At 39.8% G+C, this 24279-nt stretch overlaps 1 protein-coding gene across 1 annotated transcript in view; it reads right to left on the reverse strand.

Moving 5' to 3' along the window:
- ANKFN1 (ankyrin repeat and fibronectin type III domain containing 1) overlaps positions 1 to 24279 on the reverse strand; it is a 190422-nt gene that overhangs the window by 164323 nt on the left and 1820 nt on the right. The window contains exon 2 of the mRNA XM_006076245.3: positions 2625 to 2826. Coding sequence (XP_006076307.1) covers positions 2625 to 2810 — 186 coding nt within the window. The 5' untranslated portion in view covers positions 2811 to 2826. The remainder of the gene's footprint in view (positions 1 to 2624; positions 2827 to 24279) is intronic.

Here is a 24279-nt window from a genome sequence, read left to right on the forward strand (position 1 = left end):
TATGGAGCATGGGCTCTAGGGCACACGGACTTCAGTAACTGTGGCTTGTGGGCTCCGCAGTTGAGGCTCGCTAGCTCTAGAGCATGGGCTCAATAGCTATGTTGCATGGACTTAGTTGCTCTGTGGCAAGTAGCATCTTCCCAGATCAGGGATAGAACCTGTGTCTTGTGTATTGGCAGGCAGATTCTTTGCCCCTGAGCTACTAGGGAAGTCCCAAGGCCTTTACTAATTTTAATATGCAATTATGATCCTCTCATAGGTGAGAAATATGACCTGTTTCAAATAATTTTTTCCACAGAAGATATTTTTCATTGTGTTTGTTTTAACTGTCCTGGAATAATGTTCTACAAAACGTAGTATGGAGAATGCTGGCATAGATAACATAGCTCAGGTAACTTACATTTTGACTAGCTTGCAATTGAGAGTACATGCCCTTTCTCTGTTAGCCCCTCCTTTTCCAGCCGCATGTCCAGACTGTTGCTCAGACTGTTCCCAGATTATGGCAACGACCTACCTGTTTCTTGTCTGAGTCTCCTCCATCACTACTCCATACAAGAGTAATCTTTCTAAAATTTACAATGCTACATGTCCCTTCGCTATTTACAAATTTCTAATAGATCCACACTGCCTGCAGACTGACTCCCTAACTCCTTTGTACTAACCTCTGCGCTTTCTCAACCTGGAGTCACAGTCACTGAATACCTCGCATTTCTGAAACCTCAGATGAGGGAATCAAGAGGTAGTGTTCAGGGAAGGTTTCAGTGGATTAGGTAACAAACTGCTTTGCTGCCTGAGAAGGCCAAAATTTCAATATTCATTGGCTACAAATCACCTATAGAAAAAAAATAGCTAGAGACAATATATTTCCTTTGAAAGTTTCTTTCAGAATATTAATAATAAACAAAGGAGAAAACCTTTAGAATTATCTCAAATACATATTTTTATAGCTCATGGGAGAAGAGCAACACATATACTATTCATACATTTATCTGGTATCTTTTCCAGGAATTGCCTGGTGGTTAAACATGTTGAAATACCAGTGGTCCTGACCTAGCATATGGGTTGTCTGATTAAACCTTTAGTAACCAAATACTAAGGTTGGCAGGTTTTATTTTTAGTCTCATCAAAAATCTATTTTTTCCTTCAAAGGCTGTAGGTTGGCTTAACTGAGTGCATAACACATGAATGAAATTTGAGGAAAACACAGAGTTATGATGCAAATACTTGTTTTGACCATGGGGACCCAAGGGGTGGAGCTATTTGATATGCAGTTCTCTTTGCCACATGGCAGTCTGCTGACTAAAAAAGTGTTTTGTCGACAATTTGCTAAAGCTGAAGAGCCTCTGATGCTTAGGCCATAGCTTAACCAAGTCCTCCTAGAAGATGTGTTTGAAATGAGAAAAATTAGAAACCAAAGTGCAAAGTTAATATGCTTCCCTCTCCAAACAACACAGTTGTGTATTTTTTTGTGATTCTTAGTATGTCTAATTTCTCATATGCCATCGCATTTGTTCTCACTCTTAAGTCATTTCCTTCTCCATGCTTTTTTTGGTGAACTCCAGTATGCTTCTATATGGGAAGGCTAGGGCTTATTTCTGTTTTAAGCTCAAACAAATGGTGAAATAAACCCCTGCATAGACATCCTTCTTGATCATGTTAATGTTATGCGCTCAGCTTTTACCAAGGGGGCAATATAAGAACCTCCCATATGAGAATGTCAAAACATCCCCAGTACTACTCTTTATTCTCCATTACATAATTCTGCTGCTGCTGCTAAGTCGCTTCAGTCGTGTCCGACTCTGTGCGACCCCATAGACGGCAGCCCACCAGGCTCCCCCATCCCTGGGATTCTCCAGGCAAGAATACTGGAGTGGGTTGCCATTTCCATTCACTGTATCTTATAAAGGCCAGAGGACTTAGCAACAGGAAGATATCATTTGGTATACTTTCAATTATTAGCTAATGGAGTGCTGTTACCAATTGTCCTTCCCTTTCTTCTTTGACCGACTGGGAACTCAGAGATAAATGTAATGATAAATTTCAGGTACTGTTTTTGCCTAGGATTTTAGTATATCTATTTCCCTTTCTAACCTCACTGTTTTCTTTTTCTAGTTTTTTTTCTTCCTTCCTTTGTCCCTCTCCTACTCCTTTGCTGTCCCCCATTATTATCATTGATCCATTTATTTACCATTATATAATATATTTGCATTTTTTTTGCCTGGATTCTGTCTTGAAAGCCTTTGGAAAGCATATAGGGTACACATTATAAGTAAGTAAATAGAATATTGTTCATTGTTTATTCAGTATTTGAATCAACACTGGATCTCCCAAGAAAGCCTATCTGATCTCAAACTCTCTCTTTTGGGAGTTCTTCGGTTTATTAGAGAAAGAAAAACTAAGGGGAAATAAAGGAAAAGAAATTAAGAAAAAGGAAGGGAAATCTCCCAGTCAGTCCAACTTTGGCTAAGATATAAATGTGCAGTTCCTGCCTTACTTGACTCTCAACATTTATAAACTTGCAAACATCAGGTTCAGAAGTTAATGAGGATCATCTTAAAATCTCCTTAAATCCAAACACAACGGCACAAATCAAACCAAGATGGGAATAAAAAGAGTTTTGTTACCACCGAAGTCTTTCTGAGACTCAGCCGGTCAGTTCTTGTCCTAAAATAGGCCTCATCAAATGAAGAGTGGCTGCCTTTCAGTTTCTCTGAGAGGTTCCGGTACAGGCGTTTGGCAGCATTGGGAGACGAAGGGGTGCTGTGTTTTTTTGACTGAGAAAGATGTAAATTCTGCATTTGTTGGGTCATCTTCACACGACAATTCCTAGGAGGAGAAAAATCAAATGTTATAATAATTTACATAGTGTAATTATAAGTTGACAAAGAATTTTATCATCTCCAGTAACCATCTGGAATCTTAATAAAATATTATAGCTGGAAGGGAACTTAGAGATCATCAGATCCAGCTTTTTCACCTTATAGATGAGAAAGCTGTAACCCCGGGAAGGGAAACAGCTTGTTTATGGCCATACAGATAATTGGTGACAAGAATGAAATGACAACATTCATTTACTATATAAACAAATACATTCACATACAAACATATGTATGATTTGAGCCTCTACTCAAAATCTTTCGATCTCTGTCCCACTGGGAGGTAATATCTGAATTCTATAACCCAGGGTGTCTGTTCAATTCTTGTTGGCTTTATATAATTGGAATTTTGCTACTTATACTTTACATGCTATCTTCTGTTGGGTGTATAAGAGAGTGTGGTTTTTTCCTGAAGATCTTCTTCTCTCAAGGTGTTAAACTGTGCCTGTTATATGAGATTCATTGAACTACTCTAGTGCCCAGACTTTTGGGGAATTTGTACTCATGTACCCATAGGCTCAAAAAACTAAGATCATGGCACCCAATGCCATCACTTCTTAGCAAATTGATGGGGAACAATTGGAAACAGTGGTAGATTTTATTTTGGGGGAGCTCCAAAATCACTGTGGATGGTGACCGCAGCCATGAAATTAAAAGATGCTTGCTCCTTGGAAGAAAAGCTATGACAAACCTAGACACATATTAAAAAGCAGAGACATCATTTTGCTGACAAACGTCCATCTAGTCAAAGTTATGTTTTTTTTTCAGTTGTCATGCATAGATGTGAGTGTTGGACAATAAAGAAGGCTGAGAATTGATGCTTTTGAATTGTGGTACTAGAGAAGACTTGAGAGTCCCTTGGATGGCAAGGAGATCAAACCAGTCACTCCTAAAGATAATCAACATTGAATATTCATTGGAAGGATTGTTGCTGAAGCTGAAGCTGCAATACTTTGGCCACCTGATGCGAAAAGCTGACTCGTTGGAGAAGACCCTGATGCTGATGGAAGAAGGGCAGGAGGAAAAAGGGATGTCAGAGGATGAGATGATTGGATGGCATCACTGACATGAATTTGAGCAAACTCTGGGAGATAGTGAAGGACAGGGATGCCTGGCATGCTGCAGTCCATGGGGTCACAAAGAGTTGGACACAACTTAGTGACTGAACAAATACACCCAAAGGCTCATCCCTTGTCACCCCAGATACTCCAGATAGAGTCCTCCAGGACACTTACTGCTGGCATTCTCCAAGTAGTATTAGACTACTATTCCACATATCTGTAAACAGATCCTCACCAACATCATCAGTTCAGTTCAGTCGCTCAGTCGTGTCTGACTCTCTGCGACCCCATGAACTGCAGCACGCCAGGCCTCCCTGTCCATCACCAACTCCTGGAGTTTACGCAAACTCATGTCCATTGAGTCAGTGATACCATCCAGCCATCTCATCCTCTGTCGTCCCCTTCTCCTCCTGCCCCCAATCCCTACCAGCATCAGAGTCTTTTCCAATAAGTCAACTCTTTGCATGAGGTGGCCAAAGTACTGGAGTTTCAGCTTCAACATCAGTCCTTCAATGAACACCCAGGACTGATCTCCTTGAGAATGGACTGGTTGGATCTCCTTGCAGTCCAAGGGACTCTCAAGAGTCTTCTCCAACACCACAGTTCAAAGGCATCAATTCGGCACTCAGCTTTCTTCACAGTCCAACGCTCACATCCATACATGACCACTGGAAAAACCATAGCCTTGACTAGATGGACCTTTGTTGGCAAAGTAATGTCTCTGTTTTTTAATATGCTATCTAGGTTGGTCATAACTTTCCTTCCAAGGAGTAAGCGTCTTTTAATTTCATGGCTGCAATCACCATCTGCAGTTATTTTGGAGCCCATAAAAATAAAGTCTGACACTGTTTCCCCATCTATTTCCTATGAAGTGATGGGACCAGATGCCATGATCTTCTCTGAATGTTGAGCTTTAGGTCAACTTTTTCATTCTCCTCTTTCACTTTCATCAAGAGGCTTTTTAGTTCCTCTTCACTTTCTGCCATAAGGCTGGTGTCATCTGCATATCTGAAGTTATTGTTATTTCTCCCGGCAATCTTGATTCCAGCTTGTGTTTCTTCCAGCCCAGCGTTTCTCATGATGTACTCTGCATATAAGTTAAATAAGCAGGGTGACAATATACAGCCTTGACGTACTCCTTTTCCTATTTGGAACCAGTCTGTTGTTCCATGTCCAGTTCTAACTGTTGCTTCCTGACCTGTATATACAGGTTTCTCAAGAGGCAGGTCAGGTGGTCTGGGATTCCCATCTCTTTCAGAATTTTCCACAGTTTCTTGTGATCCACACAGTCAAAGGCTTTGGCATAGTCAATAAAGCAGAAATAGATGTTTTTCTGGAACTCTCTTGCTTTTCCCATGATCCGGCAGATGTTTGCAATTTGATCTCTGGTTCCTCTGCCTTTTCTAAAACCAGCTTGAACATCAGGAAGTTCATGGTTCACATATTGCTGAAGCCTGGTTTGGAGAATTTTGAGCATTACTTTACTAGCGTGTGAGATGAGTGCAATTGTGCAGTAGTTTGAGCATTCTTTGGCATTGCCTTTCTTTGGGATTGGAATGAAAACTGACCTTTTCCAGTCCTGTGGCCACTGCTGAGTTTTCCAAATTTGCTGGTATATTGAGTGCAGCACTTTCACAGCATCATCTTTCAGGATTTGAAATAGCTCAACTGGAATTCCATCACCTCCACTAGCTTTGTTTATAGTGATGCTTTCTAAGGCCCACTTGACTTCACATTCCAGGATGTCTGGCTCTAGGTGAGTGATCACACCATCGTGATTATGTGGGTTGTGAAGATCTTTTTTGTACAGTTCTTCTGTGTATTCTCGGGGCTTCCCTTGTGGCTCAGAGGTTAAAAGTGTCTGCCTGCAATGTGGGAGACCTGGGTTCAATCCCTGGGTCGGAAAGGTCCCCTGGAGAAGGAAATGGCAACCCACTCCAGGAATCTTGCCTGGAGAATTCCATGGACGGAGGAGCCTGGTGGGCTACAGTCCACGGGGTTGCAAAGAGTTGGACATGACTGAGTGACTTCACTTTTCACTTTCTGTGTATTCTTGTCAGCTCTTCTTAATATCTTCTGCTTCCGTTAGGTCCATACAATTTTTGTCCTTTATTGAGCCCATCTTTGCATGAAATGTTCCCTTGGTATCTCTCATTTTCTTGAAGAGATCTCTAGTCTTTCCCATTCTATTGTTTTCCTCTATTTCTTTGCACTGATAGCTGAGGAAGGCTTTCTTATCTCTCCTTGCTATTCTTTGGAACTCTGCATTCAGATGCTTATATCTTCCCTTTTCACTTCTCTTCTTTTCACAGCTATTTGTAAGGCCTCCTCAGACAGCCATTTTGCTTTTTTGCATTTCTTTTCCATGAGGATGGTCTTGATCCCTGTCTCCTGTACAATGTCACGAACCTCTGTCCATAGTTCATCAGGCACTCTGTCTATCAGATCTAGTCCCTTAAATCTATTTCTCACTTCCACTGTATAATCATAAGGGATTTGATTTAGGTCATACCTGAATGGTCTAGTGGTTTTCCCTACTTTCTTCAATTTAAGAAGCAATGTTCACCAACATCATGCTTCTGCTGCTGCTAAGTCGCTTCAGTCGTGTCCGACTCTGTACAACCCCATAGATGGCAGCCCATCAGACTCTGCTGTCCCTGGGATTCTCCAGGCAGGAACACTGGAGTGGGTTGCCACTTCCTTCTCCAATGCAGGAAAGTGAAAAGTGAAAGTGAAGTCGCTCAGTCGTGTCCAACTCTTCCCGACCCCATGGATTGCAGCCTACCCGGCTCCTCCATCCATGGGATTTTCCAGGCAAGAGTACTGGAGTGGGTTGCCACTCATACCTGATGTCAATTTCCAGGAGATCAGCCATGGATTTCAAAAGCCATCCACCATTATGTAGGTATTGCTGTTGAAATACTAATGCTGCCAAGGCTATGGTTGCCTAGCATATATGTATTGGGTGAACAAATGCAAGAATGGAATAACTGGCTAAGGCAGTTAGTTATGTGCAAAGTGTCTCTATCCTGGTGCAATCTCTGGTGCATTGCACCCAGGTCTCTGGAACATGCTGCCTTCACACCTCCTGCTCTCAAATTTCTAATAGTGTTTTCTATTTGTATTGCTACCATTTAGCTGTGACCTGGACATCTCCAGTTTTTGAATTTTTTTTAGCCTTATGGGCTCTGAAATAATATCTTGTAAAATCTCTTTTATTGACCAAACTCTTCATAGGATAGAGTTCCATGATTCTCCAGTTCCTACAGGTATTACCTACCTTCTTCAGCCTGACAAACAAGTGCTTGCCTCTCTAGCTTCATCTGATACTGTACTTCTACTTTTTATGTTTCAGTCTTTCTGACCGCCTTAGAGTTTCCTAAATAGTTCAAACTCTTTCCTACCTCTGGGTCATTATATGCACTGATTTGTATGTATTAAAATTCCATCTGTGCCTTCATCCCCTGGGAAAACAATTGCTGATCCTTAAAGTGTGGGCTCAAGTAGTTTCTGACACCTCCAGGCAAATGTGTGTATTTCTTTACTCATTCACTCAGTATATGCCTGTTACAGTAAATATTTTTTTTTTAATTTTATTTTATTTTTAAACTTTACATAATTGTATTAGTTTTGCCAAATATCAAAATGAATCCGCTACAGGTATACTATTTTATCCCATCCCAACTGTTTGTTTGGCATTCTTTCTCCCAGCTTGTCTATATGTTTCACAAGAACAAAGACTGCCAAGTATTAATTTTTATCTCCCCACTTCTTAAAAGATGCCTGTCTCAGGGTAAAAGAAATATAACACAGATTAATGAAAGTGAAAGAGGAGAGTGAAAAAGTTGGCTTAAAACTCAGCATTCAAAAAACAAAGATCATGGCATCCTGTCCCATCACTTCATGGCAAATAGATGGGGAAACAATGGAAACAGTGACAGACTTTATTTTCTTGAGCTCCAAAAATCACTGCAGATGGTGTCTGCAGCCATGAAATTAAAATATGCTTGCTTCTTGGAAGAAAAGTTATGACTGACCTAGACAGCATATTAAAAAGCAGAGACATTACTTTGCTGACAAAGGTCCATACAGTCAAAGCTATGGTTTTTCCAGTAGTCATGTATGGATGTGAGAGATGGACTATAATGAAAGCTGAGCACTGAAAAATTGATGGTTTTAAACTGTGGTATTGGAAAAGACTCTTGAGAGTCCCCTGGGCTGCAAGGAGATCAAACCAGTCCATCCTAAAGGAAATCAGTCCTGAATATTCATTTGAAGGACTGATGCTGAAGCTGAAGCTCCAATACTTTGGCCACCTGATGTGAAGAACTGACTCCTTGGAAAAGACCCTGATGCTGGGAAAGATTGAAGGCGGGAGGAGAAGGGGATGACAGAGGATGAGATGGTTGGATGGCATCACTGACTTGATGGACATGAGTTTGAGCAAGCTCCAGGAGATGGTGAAGGACAGGGAGGCCTGGTGTGCTGCAGTCCATGGGGCTGCAAAGAGTCGGACATGACTGAGCGACTGAACTGAACTGAAGATGTGAATTGTTCCTCTTCTACCTACTGACTATGTGATATTGAGTCAGTTGTTTTAATGTGTCTGAATCTCATTTTTCTCATTTATAAAATAGGGACAATAACAACAATTATGTATTATGGTTGTGAGGATTTGATGAAATAACGAATGTAAAGAACTTAGAATATAAGAAGACTCCTGGCAGCTATCATTTTTGTTGTAGAATATATTCAGTAGATACTTGAGAGAAAATGAATGCACATATGAGAATCTATTATATATTATATAGTAAGGGTCTACCTAGAAAGCTTATTTCTGCTCATGCCTCTGAATTGGGTTCCATTTCCACTAGCACCAACTAACCTTGACTTCTTTGCAATTTAATGAGTGGAGATCCCTCTTCATTACATTGTTGAACGTCTTTAGGCACCTATTAAATCTTGCTTGTAATTTTCTTCAACACAAAGGCTTCTTAGTGCCTACTGAGGAGACTAGACCTATTTGATATTAATAGTCTTCATCAGGCCCTACCCAGTCTTCACTAAACGGCCATATTTACATTTAGAAGGAGGATGTAAAGCATTGTCTGTAGTAATGTATGTACCTGGGGGTGCATTTTCATTCATCTTCAATAATCTTTTAATTTACACAAAAGCAGAAATGGAAAGGGCAGGTGATATGGCACCTTTCTCCTTCTGTCCACAAATCTTTTACCTATAATTCAATAGAAACTATAGCATTTCCTCTATATCTTACCATTCTCATAGAAATGTCAGATATCTGATGTGCAAGCTAGCTCATATGGGGATTGTCTTATTTATTTCTGCCTCCTCCTGCCTCTAGTCATTTCCTTCAGCATTATTGCCCCAGTTCGAGCCATCTGTCTTGTCCTCATCATTATCATTCCCCAAATGAGCGTACATTCTTTAGTATCTCTCACAGTGCCCAGGAGTCCAGTAAATAAATTCTTGTCGATTGATCAAATTCTGGTGACTTTCCCTCTAACTGATGACACCTACCCACGTGGCCTCTTTTGTCTTTACTCATCTCCCATCTGTTCCCTTCACTCAGAAGAGACTGGCTTCTTCTCTTTCTTTGACTTCCTTCTCATACCATCCCAGCTGTCCCTTCCTTCCAGGCCATCCTTTAGCATGTTTCCAGATTTCACCCATCATATTTTCTTTTTCTCCTTTATACATAGAATTTTGTCTGACAAGAGATACTTAGGAGGACAATTTTCTATTATCTGTTCTCATAAACATGTACACAACCACCGCCCCCCTCCCAACTAAATGTGCTCTTAAATTTTCACCATGGAAAGGGGAAAACATTTGAGAAGCAGAATAACTTTGGCTCTGGAATTTGGCAGAGCCAAGCTTGAACCATGATATTGTTATCTGTAATTGATGTAACTTTGGACACTTTGACAAAATTCTCTGAGCTAGTCTAATTATGTATAAAAAGATTTATTACAGAGTTGTGAAGATTAAATAAATTCACAACTGAAAGGTTAGCATCCTGTTTGGTGCATAATACTCACTCAATAAATAGCAGCAATTATTAAAGTTACTTCAAGTCTTTTTCCTAAGGTAGAAATACCAAAGTACACTGTAATAATTTAGTTTTCTTTGTTTTAAACATTGTCTTGAAATCTGATTTTATGTACTTATACTACTTAGCCTTTATTGTGATAAAAATACATTTATATATTTTAATCTGTATGTTTATGGTAACTTATGGTAAAACAGAAATAGTAAGTAGAGCTTCAAACTATTAGGGGGAAGGGGGGAATGAAAATAAGTCTAAAAATACTTGAAAAATAAAAATAAATAAAAGTAGAAAATATAATAAATGAAATGTAAAATGAAGGAGTAGGGTTAAGACTGAATATATTATTAGTGAGCACAATACATTCAAATGGTTTACTTTTCCTAATAAAAGATAAAATTCTCCAATTGAGATTTTTAAATTGCCATTTACAAGTGGTATACCTAATTAAACATTTTACAGAGATATTAAAAGCAAAAGAAAAGTATGACAGTGGGAATGCCAAAATTAGGACTGCTGAAGATCCTCTTCTTTGCAAAAATTGTCCGAATTAATTTTTCAAAACCCAGGAAATTAACCAAAGTTTTGCAGCAATGCAGGAAGTGTTTATTCAAGAAAAGTAACTGAATTTGCTAAGAATAGTGAGCTTTGTGGCATTTTAAAACATGCTTCACTCCTATCAACTCAGCGGTAGCCTTGAAGACTAAACTGTAGTCTGGTAGCCAATGGATGGTGCAGAATGGTGATAGAGATAAAACCCATCTTGAGAGAATTGTGATTTTTTGACATGTCTGGTGTTTCCCTGAAAGAATTCACTCACAAGGCTTTTTAAAATTTGATCTAACTCAGAGCTCATCAAGTGCAAATAACTTTTCCTCTGGGGCATGTGTTTGAAAACAAACACCAGTGATGACTTAATATTATAGCTGTCTGAGGTGGCGGATAAGAGTGGTAACAAACAGTAGGTAACCAGAAAGCTTAAAATAAAATGTTGGAGAATTAGATGTCCAAAGAAGACTTTGAAGAGTTCTGACCCATTCCTGGGGATGTAGCAGATCACAGGCATTCCCAGATGAGAGAGGATTCTCGTAAAATACCTGAGAAGGTCCTAAGCTCTCATCTCTGTCTGAGTTTGAGGTCTGTGCAAGCAGGATGTAAAGGCTAAGTGCTGTGTGTGCCTAACTACTCAGCTGTGTCTGACTCTTTGCGACCCCATGGACTGTAGCCCACCAGGCTCCTTTTTTCATGAAATTTTCTAGGAAAGAATACTGGACTGGGTTGCCATTTCTTACTCCAAGGGATCTTCCTCACCCAGGGATTAAACTCACATCTCTTGCATCTCGTGCATTGACAGGCAGATTCTTTTTTTTTTTTTTTTTTTTGCTTATTTATTTTATTTTATTATTTTTTTAAAATTTTATTTTATTTTTAAATTTTACATAATTGTATTAGTTTTGCCAAATATCAAAATGAATCCGCCACAGACAGGCAGATTCTTTACCACTGTGCCAGTGAGAATGAAGGCTACCACAGAGCTGTCAACTGCCTGATGAGTATTGAAGGTGCCCAACATACACATAGAGCCACTCTGCCAAGATTGATTCTAGCCCTTTAATGAAAATTTTATTTGATCATTAGCTGACCACTTTTTCTTGGGCTCCAAAATCACTGCAGATGGTGACTGCAGTCACGAAATTAAAATATGCTTGCTCCTTGGAAGAAAAGCTATGATAAACCTAGACAGCATATTAAAAAGCAGAGACATTACTTTGCCAACAAAAATCCGTATAGTCAAAGCTATGGTTTTTCTGGTAGTCATGTATGGATATGAGAGTTGGACCATAAAGAAGACTGAGCATTGAAGAATTGACACTTTTGAACTGTGGTGTTGGAGATGACTCTTGAGAGTCCCTTGGACTGCAAGGAGATCAAACCAGTCAATCTTAAAGGAAATCAATCCTGAATATTTATTGGAAGGATTGATGCTGAAGCTGAAGCTCCAATAATTTGGTCACCTGATGTGTAGAGCCAATTCATTAGAAAAGACCCTGATGCTGGGAAAGATTGAAGGTGGGAAGAGAAGCGGACAACAGAGGATGAGATGGTTGGATGGCATCACCAGCTCCATGGACATGAGCTGAGCAAGCTCAGGAAGATGGTGAAGGACTGGGAAGCCTGACATTCTGCACTTCATGGGATCATAAAGAATTGGACATGACTGAACGACTGAAAAACAACAAAGTTAACCAAACAAAGACTTCAGTGGCCACATATGATGAAAATACAGGCTTTACAGATTTAGTTCTGGACTTTACAAGTTCAGTTAGGGGACAATCTGATTTCTAGAGTTGCCACATTATATTGTTTAAGATGCCTAGTTTTCAACAGAAAAAAGTATTAAATATACCAAAGCTATTTTCCATTCACAGGAAATAAAACAATATGTTACTATTGCCCTTGAAGAAGTCTAAATGTTGGACTTGTTAGACAAAGACTTAAATTGGATATCTTAAATATGTTCAAGTAACTAAAGGAATTTATGTCTAAAGAAATAAAGGAAATCAAGAGAATGAATGTCTCGCCATATAAAAAATACCAATAAAAGGTAGAATTTATTAAGCAAAGCCAGAACCAAACAAAATTCTGGAGTTGAAAAGTACAATAATTGGGACTTCACTGGTGATCCAGTGGTTAAGAATCCACCTGCCGATACAGAGACACACGTTTGATCCCTGATTTGCCTCTGTGCTACAACCACTGAGCCCAAGTAGTGCAACTGCAGAAGCTCACATGCCTAGAACCTGTGCTCCCCAACGAGAGGAACCACTGCAATGAGAAGCTCATACACCACAACAAAGAGTAGACCCCCCTCTCTCACTGCAACTAGAGAAAGCCTGTGTGCAGGAGTGGAGACCCAGTGCAGCCAAAAATAAACAAAACCAACAGCAGCAAAACCCCATAATACTAACAAAAAGAAAAGCACAATAACTGAAATGAAAAATTGACTAGAGGGACTCAACATCGGATTTGAAAAGGCAGAAGAAAGAATCAGCCAACTCAAAGACAGGTCAATTGAAATCAGTTTTAGGAGCAAAAAGGAAAAAATAATGAATAAAAATTGTTTTGGAGATCTTTGTGACACCATCAAGTAAAGCAACATACATTTAATAGGAGTTTCAGAAGGAGAAAGAATATTGAAAAAATAATGGCCAAAAGCTTCCTCAAACTGATGAAAAACACACACCCAAGAATTTAGTGAACACCAAGTTGGATAGAGTTAAAGAGAATCACACCTAGATGCATCATAATTAAACTTTCAAAAGCTAAAGACAAAGGGAAAATCTTGAAAACAAGCAAGAAATAACTCCTTATGTACAAGGAATCCTCAAAATGAATTAGAGCTGACTTTTCATCAGAAAAATCATAGAGGCCAGAAGGATGTGGTTTTAAGTACAGTATCGAAAGTAAGGACTTTGATATAAGTCTGATCTACTTTCAGGTTTTGGCTTTTTAACTTATTAACTGGATGATATTTAGCAAAATATTAGCTTCGATTTCCTCATTGTAACAGTGTTACCATCTCAATTTTAATAGTCATGTCTAAAGGGGTATTAAAGTTTTAAGTGAAGTAACACATACCACGGAGAAGGCAATGGCACCCCACTCCAGTACTCTTGCCTGGAGGATCCCATGGACAGAGGAGCCTGGTGCGCTGCAGTCCATGGGGTCGCTAAGAGTCGGACACGACTGAGCGACTTCACTTTCACTTTTCACTTTTCTGCATTAGAGAAGGAAATGGCAACCCACTCCAGTGTTCTTGCCTGGAGAATCTCAGGGACAGAGGAGCCTGCTGGGCTGTCGTCTATGGGGTCACACAGAGTCAGACACGACTGCTGCAACTTAGCAGCAGCAGCAGCAGCAGCACACTTACCAATTGTTTAACAGAATGCTTGAAATAAATAGATGTTCCATAAATATTTTCTGAATATATATTTATTTTAGGTCCACTGTTCCCAAGCAATTATTGGTCTGCTTTTTAACACTATAGATTTGGTTCCATTTTCCAGAATTTCATAAAAATGGAAGGAATCATTATCATTCACTCTTTTTTTTTTTAACTTTGATTCTTTTTTATTTTGAGGGCCGATTTTTTAATGGTAGGGTTTCTTTTCTAATTTTAATTTTTAATGGAAGTATAGTTGATTTACAGTGTCATGTTAGTTTCTAATGTACAGCAAAGCAATTCAGTTGAATATAAGATTATATATTTTCTTTATTCAGAGTTTCTATTATAAGTTATTATAAGATAATGAATATAGTTTCCTGTGCTATACAATTGGTCCTTGTTATTTATCTATTTTATATATATGTGGGTCCCCTACATATGAATGAGTTGCGTTCTAAGAGCACATTTGTTAATCCAGTTTGTTGGTAGGTCTAACAAAGTTAGGTACCCAACTAACACAACCAGCTGTATAGTACTGTTCTGTAATAGGTTTATAATACCTATACACAAACATATATAAAAAAATCAAAAAATAAAACACTATATATCTTACAGTACAGAACCTTGAAAAGTACAGTAGAACTGTACAAAAGATGGCATCCAGGGGCTGGCAGTGAGTGACCAGGCAAGAGGAGTTACTGCCTGGAGAAGGAAGAGGGGGTGGAGATGGTAGAGGTGATGGATTGCCAGCCAAAGGAGACGGAGGGCAAGCTGCAGCTTCACTCACTCTTGACCCTGCTGGCACAGGTTCTGGTTCTTTGTTGGATTCATTTCTATATACACTCTTGAAAAAACAACCCAGTGATGTTTGGCAGTAGCTATTGTTTGGTCTTTTTCTTATCATAGATGACATGGTAGCTCCGGATTGCGTTCCAAATAGCTGCTGCAACTTTCGTGCACTGTTCTATATTCAGCTCCTGTGCCACAAACACGAACAGTGCTCCTCAAATAAAGAAAATCCCCTTGCCATTTGCTGCACTGTGACTCTCTTCAGTTACTTCCTCCCCTTGTCTCTCTTTGTCCTTTCTCCGGGCCTTCGATTCCATCAGGTCTTCTTTAGTGAAGTCCTCATGTTGCACAGCAAAGAGTTCAATGAAGCTGTCCTCTTGCAGGTTTAACTTGAAATAAAGATATTGTAGCAAGTGTCTTTTAATTTCATGGCTGAAGTCATCATCCATGGTGATTTTGGAGCCCACCCCAGACAAATAAAATCTGTCACTGTTTCCACTTTTCCCCCATCTATTTGTCATGAAGTAATGAAACTGGGTGCCATGATCTTAGTTTTTTGAGTGTTGAGCTTTAAGCCAGCTTTTTCACTCTCCTCTTTCACCTTCATCAAGAAGCTCTTTAGTTCCTCTTTGTTTTATGCCATTAGAGTGGTATCATCTGTATACCTGAAGTTGTTGATATTTCTCCTGGCAATCTTTATTCTAGCTTGTGTTTCATCCAGCCTGCACTTCACATGATTGTACTTTGCATATAAGTTAAATAAGCAGGGTGACAATATACAGTCTTGATGTACTGCTTTTCCAATTTTGAACCAATCCTTTGTTCCATGTCCAGTTCCAATCGTTGCTTCTTGATCTGCATACAGGTTTCTTAGGAGACAGGTAAGGTGGTCTGGTATTCCAATCTTTTTAAGAATTTTCCACAATTTGTTGTGATCACAGTAAAAGAGTTTAGCAAAGTCAATGAAGCAGAAGTAGATTTTTTTTCCCTGTAATTCTATTGCTTTTTCTATGATCTGGTAGGTGTTGGGAATTTGAACTCTGGTTCCTCTGCCTTTTCTAAATTCAGCTTGTACATTGGGAAGTTCCCACTTCATGTACTGTTGAAGCCTAACTTGAAGGATTTTGAGCATTACTTGCTAGCATCTGAAATGAGCACAATTGTATGGTAGTTTGAACATCTTTGGCATTGCCTTTCTTCGGGATTGGAATGAAAACTGACCTTTTCCAGTCCTGTGGCCACTACTGAGTTTTCCAAGTTTTCTGGCATATTGAGTGCAGCACTTTCACAGCATCATCTTTTAGGATTTGAAAGAGCTCAGCTGGAATTCCATCACCTCCACTAGCTTTGTTCATAGTAAAGCTTCCGAGGGCCCGCTTGACTTCACACTCCAGGATGTCTGGCTCTAGGTGAGTGACCACACCATCGTGGTTATCTGGGTCATGAGAACTTTTTTGTACAGTTCTTCTATGTATTCTTGCCACCTCTTCTTAATTTCTTCTGCTTCTGTTAGGTCCTTGCTGTTTCTGTCCTTTACTGTGCCCATCTTTGCCTGAAATATTGCCTTCATGTCTTCAGTTTTCTTGAAGAGATCTCTAGTCTTTCCTATTCCATTGTTTTCCTCTATTTTGTTGCACAGTTCACTTAAGATTTTATCTCTCCTTGCCATTCTCTGGAACTCTGCATTCAGTTGGGTATATCTTTTCCTTTCTCCATTGCCTGTTCCTTCTCTTCTTTTCTCAGCTATTTGTAAGGCCTACTCAGATAACCACTTTGCCTTCTTGCATTTCTTTTTCTTTGGGATGATTTTGGTCATTGCCTCCTGTACAGTATTAAGAACCCCCATCCATAGTTCTTTAGCACTCTGTCTACTAGATCTAATTCTATTTGTCACCTCCACTATAGAATTATAAGGGATTTGATTTAGGTCATATCTGAATGGTCTAGTAGTTTTCCCTACTTTCTTCAATTTAAGCCTGAATTATACAATAAAGAGCTCATGATCTGAGTCACAGTCAGCTCCAGGTCTTGATTTTGACAACTGTATAGACCTTCACCTTATGCGAAGAGCTGAAGTCTTAGAAAAGACCTTGATGCTGGGAAAGATTGAAGGCAGGAGGAGAAGGGGATGACAGAGGATGAGATGGTTGGATGGCATCACAGACTCAATGTACATGAGTTTGTGCAAGCTCTGGGAGATAGGAAAGGAAGGGGAAGCCTGGTGTGCTGCAGTCCATGGGGTCACAAAGAGTTGGACATGTCTGAGTGACTGAATGACACAGACCTTCTCCATCTTCGGCTGCAGAGAATATAATTAATCTGATTTCAGTATTGACCATCTGGGGATGTCCATGTGTAGAGTCATCTCTTGTGTTGGAAGAGGTGTTTGCTATGGCCAGTGCATTCTCTTGGCAAAATTCATTTTGTATTGTTTCAGTTTGTACTCTAAGGTCAAACTTGCTTGTTACTCCAGGTATCTCCTGATTTCATACTTTTGCATTCCAATCACCTATGATGAAAAGGACATCTTTTTTTTGGTGTCAGTTCTAGAAGGTCTTGAGGTTCTTCCTAGAACCATTCGATTTCAGTTTCTTTGGCATTAGTGGTTGGGTCATAGACTTGGATTACTGTGATGCTGTATGATTTGCCTTGGAAATGAACTGAAATCATTCTCTCATTTTTGAGATTGCACCCAACTCCTACATTTTGGACTCTTTTGTTGACTCTAAGGACTACTCTATTTCTTCGAAGAGATTCTTGCCCACAGTAGTAGATATAATGGTCATCTGTATTAAATTCACCCATTTCCATCCATTTTAGTTCACTGTTTCCTAAAATATTAATGATCACTCTTGCCATTTTCTACTTGACCATGTCCAATTTACCTTGATTTGTGGGTCTAACACTCCAGATCCCTACGCAATACTGCTCTTTACAGCACTGGACTTTACTTTCATTACCAGACACATCCACACTGGATTTAGCAGTATACAAAAAGCATAATATCATGATCAACCATGGTTTATTGCAGGAAAGCAAGCTAGTATAGCATTCACCATAATTTGTTGCACTAACAGAATAAAGGGGAAAAGCCATATGGTCATCTTTATAGATGTATATAAAATAGCATTTGATAATGTCAACAACCATTTATAAATTAAAAAAAAATAGGAATATAAGGGAAATTCTTCTACCTGATAAAGAGAATCTACAAAAACTTATAGCCAACATTATGTTTAATGATTACAAACCAACTCCTTCTTTCCAGGATCAGAAAAAATGCAAGACTGTCCATTCTTACCTTTTCTGTTTTACTAGGCATCCTTGCCAGTGAAGTAAGATAAGAAAAATAAAGGCACATAGATTGGAAAGAAACAAGGAAGACTGTCTTCATTTGTAGATGACATAAAACCTCTGTAGAACAATCTAATAAATATACAAAAATCTACTTAGAACTAAATACAACAAAATATATGCAAAACTATAGTTAAAACTACATGACATTAATATGTGAATTAAAGAAGACCTAAATAAATAAAGGTAGACCTTCTTCATGATCAGATCAGAAGAATTAGTATTGTTAAGCTGCTAGTTCTTCCGAACTGAGCTATAGATTCAATGAGCTCACAAGCAAATTCTAGCAGTCTGTTTTTCTTTCTAGAAATTGACAAGCTGTATGAAAATGGAAAGAATCTAAAATAGTCAAAACAACGTTGAAAAGAGAACAAAGTTGCTTACACAACCTTATTTCAAGACTTATAAAGCTACAATAATCAAGATATGGTACTGGTGTAAGGATTGCTGTATATATAAAGACAATGGCATAAGGATAGACATATAGGAGACTGAAGCAGCATAGAGAGCCCAGAAATAGCCTGAACATATATGGTCAGTTGGTTTTTCACAAAGGGTCAAGATAATTCAATAGAGAAAAATTATTTTTTCAGCATTCTTTTGAAACAATGGGTGATGGCACAATGGGATATACATATGCAGAAAAGAACCTAACTCCTACTTCATATCATATATACAAATTAAATTGAAATAGATCATCGACCTAACTTTGAAAGCTAAAACTAAAACTTCTAGAAGGAAACATAAAAGAAAATCTTTGTGAACGTGAATAAGATAATGATTTCTTAGAGGAGATCCAAAAAGCACAAACCATAAAATAAACTGATAAATTGGACTTAATGAAAATTAAAGACTTCTGCTCTTTGACATATTATGGCCTGGACCTGTGAATAGCCAAGCTGTAAGGCAAGAGTGAGAGTAGCCTGGACAATGCACATCCAAAATGACAAGAATAACCTACGGAGAGTGGAGTCTGTTCAGATTTATTTCAAAACTACCTGTTTCCTGGGCTTTGGCTGCTTGCTCAAACAGAGAGCCGTGGCCGCTGCTGTCGGCCCGTCTCTTACGGCCCAGCTGTCACAAGTGAAGGGCGGGCCCATCATGCTTGTTCTAACAAACAGTAGCTTCAACAGCTCTGACCCAACTAGACCCACGGAGGGAGGCTCCAGCCTCAATCACGGCTACAGTGAAGGACTGGGTAACGTTATCCAGATATGGGAAAGCTGGATCATGAAAGTCAGGAGACTGGGAGCATCCAGCAGATAGTTTTCTCTCCATTCCTTCCCTGTGGACTGTTTTGAAGGCTTCTTGGAAGCAGTCACCAGCAACCAAACAGCCATATGTGTTTTCTTGTGATGTTTTGGCTAGTTCAGCTACAAACCACCTGTATTTGTTCCCCCTCATTCTTTGGCTCATTTTCTTTTATTCCTTCAAGTTTGATGCCCTGAGGTTGCATCTGTCAGTACCAAATAGAATATTTGCAATTGACTGTGCCTCAGGCTTTGTTTTCATAGGCTAAGACAAAATATAATAACAATCCTATGAGGAAATCATAGGACCATTAGGACTTCCCTGGTGGCTCAGATGGTAAAGCGTCTGCCTACAATGCAGGAGACCCAGGTTTCATCCCTGGGTCAGGAAGACCCCCTGGAGAAGGAAATGGCAACCCACTCTAGTACTTTTGCCTGGAAAATCCCATGGATGGAGGAACCTGGTGGGCTACAGTCCATGGGGTTGCAAAAACTTAGACACAACTGAGCAACTTCACTCTCACTTTCATGAGGAAATCAGCACTACTAATACATCATCATTTTAAAAACAAGAAAACTGAGGCCCAGGGTGGGTGAGGTAATTTGTCCAAGATCCTATAGCTAGTAAATGGAGGAGGTAGAATTGGAACGCTGACTCTAAACCTCCTGCTCTTAGCAACTCTGCTATTATTCTGCTCTGGCTGCCTATCAGCTTCTTAGACCTTGATTCTGAAGACAAGATCTTGCCCTCATTATGAGTTCTGGCATGTCCAGAGTCCCTGTCTCATAGGCGCTTGGTTGTGGAACTTTCTTGTTGTATTTGTGCTGTGAAAAATGAACTGAGCCAGTTTGAATGAGGAGTGCTGGTAAAACAAAGCATATTAGAAACAGGAATTCTAGCCACTTCTGACAGCTGGGTAGACAGATACATTTAGTGAAGGGGACATTTCTGACTGGGACAAGATTGCTCTTCAGGCTGTGAGGTGAACTAGGGACCTTTAGACTCCAGCCTGCCTGTCACTAGACAGAAAAGTATGACCCCTTCCCCCATTCTCTGCTGCTTAACATGACGAGTATGTCTTCGGTTGCTAGCGTGTGGCCGATTCTATTACGCTGACTGTATATAACAGGGTGGAAGCATCCTTTTCAGTTCCTCTGCATTTTTCAAAAAATAATATATTCAGTTATTCAGTGATAAGTTTTTAAAAGTCAGCTGTGACTTCACAGCAAGAAGAAGACTGATTTTTGAAGTTTGAAAGTATATTTATGAGGTAGAAAGTGAAAAGACAATTAATAGTGGTTCTATAGTTCAATAAATCCTTATGGATAATCTACTTTGTAACCTATGTACCCTGTGTTAGACCCTTATTCAGAAGTGAACAAGGTAGGGTCCTCATAGGGTAATCAGTTGGCTTGGTTTGCCTGGGACTGAGCGGTTTCCCTGGTTGCAGGACTTAGAGTGCTAAAACTGGAAAAGTCCTGGGTGATTTGAAACAAGTTAATTGACCTACCTGTACCCCAAGGGGCTCATAGGCTAAAAATGAAGGCAGTTATACAAGTATATGCAGCTATGAAATAGTGTGATATGTGAAATTATGTAATAATAATATATTTTACTTCCCTGGCACCTTCTCTGAGACAGTCACTGTTTAGAATAATAATATACGTATCAATTCATTGAATCCCACAATAGCCCTGTGAAATAAGGGCTATTATCATCCTCACTCGACATAGAAATTGAGGCACTACTAAGTGCCTCATCTAACCTACATCTGTGTAGGTTTCAGACCCAGGAAATAAGGGTCTATATCTGATAAATTAACGTCTAGACACTGGTCTCAAATGTCTAAAAGGCCAAGAAGTAGCAAAAGGAATAAGTGATTAACTTTGTGGGTGACAGAAGGTGGTTATGGGAGAAGTGGGTATGGGGAAAGGGGTTAGAGAAGGTGGTGCCCAAGCAGGAATGTAGGAAGGAAAGAAAAAGGCATTCTTGGCAGGCTGGGTCAGGTTAGGACATGGAGATGTGAACCATCATGGTGTTGCTGGTAGATCAGTGTCTATAGGAGCTCTGATGGGAGATGTGAACCATCATGGTGTTGCTGGTAGATCAGTGTCTATAGGAGCTCTGATGGGAGTTTTCTGGGCTCTGACATGGTCACTGGTACATTTCACCCACCGTTCCAGGACCTTGAGAAAGAAGCCTGGAGAAGTCGTATGCTCGGGTCATCAAGGACTTCACATGCCACGCTAAGCAGCACAGATTTCAACCTGTTCATAATAGGAATCGCTAGAGGATTTTACAGAGAAGGCAATGGCACCCCACTCCAGTACTCTTGCCTGGAAAATCCCATGGACGGAGGGGCCTAGTAGGCTGCAGTCCATGGGGTCGCTAGGAGTCAGACACAACTGAGCAACTTCACTTTCACTTTTCACTTCCCTGCATTGGAGAAGGAAATGGCAACCCACTCCAGTGTTCTTGCCTGGAGAATCCCAGGGATGGGGAAGTCTGGTGGGCTGCTGTCTCTGGGGTCGCACAGAGTTGGACATGACTGAAGCGACTTAGCAGCAGCAGCAGAGGATTTTAAGACAAAGCTGATGCTTGCACTTTTAGAGAATTTCTATGGAGGCATCCAGAAGGGAAGAGGGTGGTGACAAGGACTAGTGACAAGTGAAAACCAAGGTCTTGAAGAAGCCCCCGTGGGAGTGGGTGACTTCAACTACAGTGGGTGGCAGAAGAGATGGAGAGGGCTGGGCAGGTTAAAAATGCGAAGAAGATAGAATGAACCAAGCATGGTGAGTGATTGGACGGAAAGGCCAAGGAATTAGGAAATTGACTTCTATGTTCTCTGCTTGGCTATCTAGGTACATAGGCCTTCCACCAATAATTAAAAAACAAAACAAAACAAAAAAAAACACAGGAGGAAAAGTGGATTTAAAGAAGGAAGATGGCGAGTCCAGCTTTCTACAGTGTGACTCTCAAGGTCCTAGAGGAAGTCTAGATGATACTGTCTAATCTAAGCATTTCACTAAAAAATGAGGCAGCTTGTCCTAAGGGCTATTTAGTTTTCTGTTCAAGAGTGAAATAATAATTATGAAGGAACCTCTTGGAGACAGGTATAAAATAGATAGAAAGCAATAGAATTAATATAATATTAATGTAGCATTCTTTGGGTTTCCCCTGAGGTACAAAATATTTAATACATTCATTTAAATACATTTAACTCATGCATTTAAAATATTTAATACATTCATTTATGGTAAGATATCAGTGACTGGGCCTTCCCAGGTGGCGCTAGTGGTAAAGAACCCACCTGTCAATGCAGGAGATATTAGAGATGCAGGTTTGATCCCTGGGTTGGGAAGATCCCCTGGAGGAGGGCATGGCAACCCACTCCAGTATTCTTGCCTGGAGAATCCCCACGGACAGAGAAGCCTGGTGGGCTACAGTCCATGGGGTTGCAAAGAGTTGGAGACAACTGAAGGGATTTCATATGCATGTGGATCAGTGGCTTAATTTATTATCTGTCCTAAGAAAGAGGAGAGTGAAAAAGTTGGCTTAAAGCTCAACATTAAGAAAACTAAGATAATGGCATCTGGTCCCATCACTTCATGGCAAATAGATGGGGAAACAGTGGAAACAGTGTCAGACTTTATTTTTTGGGGGTCCAAAATCACTGCAGATGGTGACTGAAGCCATGAAATTAAAAGATGCTTACTCCTTGGAAGGAAAGTTATGACCAACCTAGATAGCATATTCAAAAGTAGAGACATTATTTTGCCAACAGAGGTCCGTCTAGTCAAGGCTATGGTTTTTCCAGTGGCCATGTATGGGTGTGAGAGTTGGGACTGTGAAGAAAGCTGAGCACTGAAGAACTGATGCTTTTGAGCTGTGGTGTTGGAGAAGACCCTTGAGAGTCCCTTGGACTGCAAGGAGATCCAACCAGCCCATTTTAATACATTCTAAAGGAGATCAGTCCTGGATATTCATTGGAAGGACTGATGCTAAAGCTGAAACTCTAATATTTTGGCCACCTTATGTGAAGAGTTGACTCATTGGAAAAGACCCTGATGCTGGGAGGGATTGGGGGTAGGAGGAGAAGGGGATGACAGAGGATGAGATGGCTGGATGGCATCACCGACTTGATGGACATGAGTTTGAGTAAACTCCGGGAGTTGGTGATGGACAGGGAGGCCTGGCGTGCTGTGATTCATGGGGTCACAAAGAGTCGGACATGACTGAGGGACTGAACTGAACTGAACTGAACTGAAGAAATATCTGTGTTTCATAAAGGACAGCAATGCTTAACTGAATCCCAGATAAAATAATTTCATTTATTTTAGTCCTGGAGATGGATTTTTTTTTTTTTTTGAGAAGATGAACCTTCTAGAACACCTCAAATCATAATACATTTGCAGCTGCTAATTCCATGTACATGGGTACAGGAGTAATTTGAACATCTTAAAGTTGTCATAAATTCATTACATGGAGTTCTTTCATCCTTGAATTAACTCTCCCAAAGTATTCACATGTTTGTTTATTTCAAACATTTAAGACCTTCAATATCTTGTTATCCAAGTATAGAAAATCAGTTATTACTGTGCAATATAATGAAAAAATTATTTACATGACCAATTTATTTGAATTTTAAGTTTTTTAAAAATGCCATTTTTCATCTCTATGCTCCCCTTCCAATGCTCTAAGTGTAATCTCTGTTAGATGAGGGAGGGGGCATGCATCTCCTCATCCCCGTGTAAACTCTCATCTGTAGGGTTTTGCTACACAGGCTCTGGATTAAAGCTCATTAATGGTGATCTTGATTGCCTATTGCATCCTTTAACAAGAAAGATCTAAGTAGTAACTCATAGATACATTAATTGACCTTACTGTGTCTTCTTTGAAACAACTAGGAAAGGAAAGAGTGGAGGAATAGAG

This window comes from Bubalus bubalis, chromosome 3 (genome assembly GCF_019923935.1).
Source record: "Bubalus bubalis isolate 160015118507 breed Murrah chromosome 3, NDDB_SH_1, whole genome shotgun sequence".
In the NCBI taxonomy this organism is placed as follows: domain Eukaryota; kingdom Metazoa; phylum Chordata; class Mammalia; order Artiodactyla; family Bovidae; genus Bubalus; species Bubalus bubalis.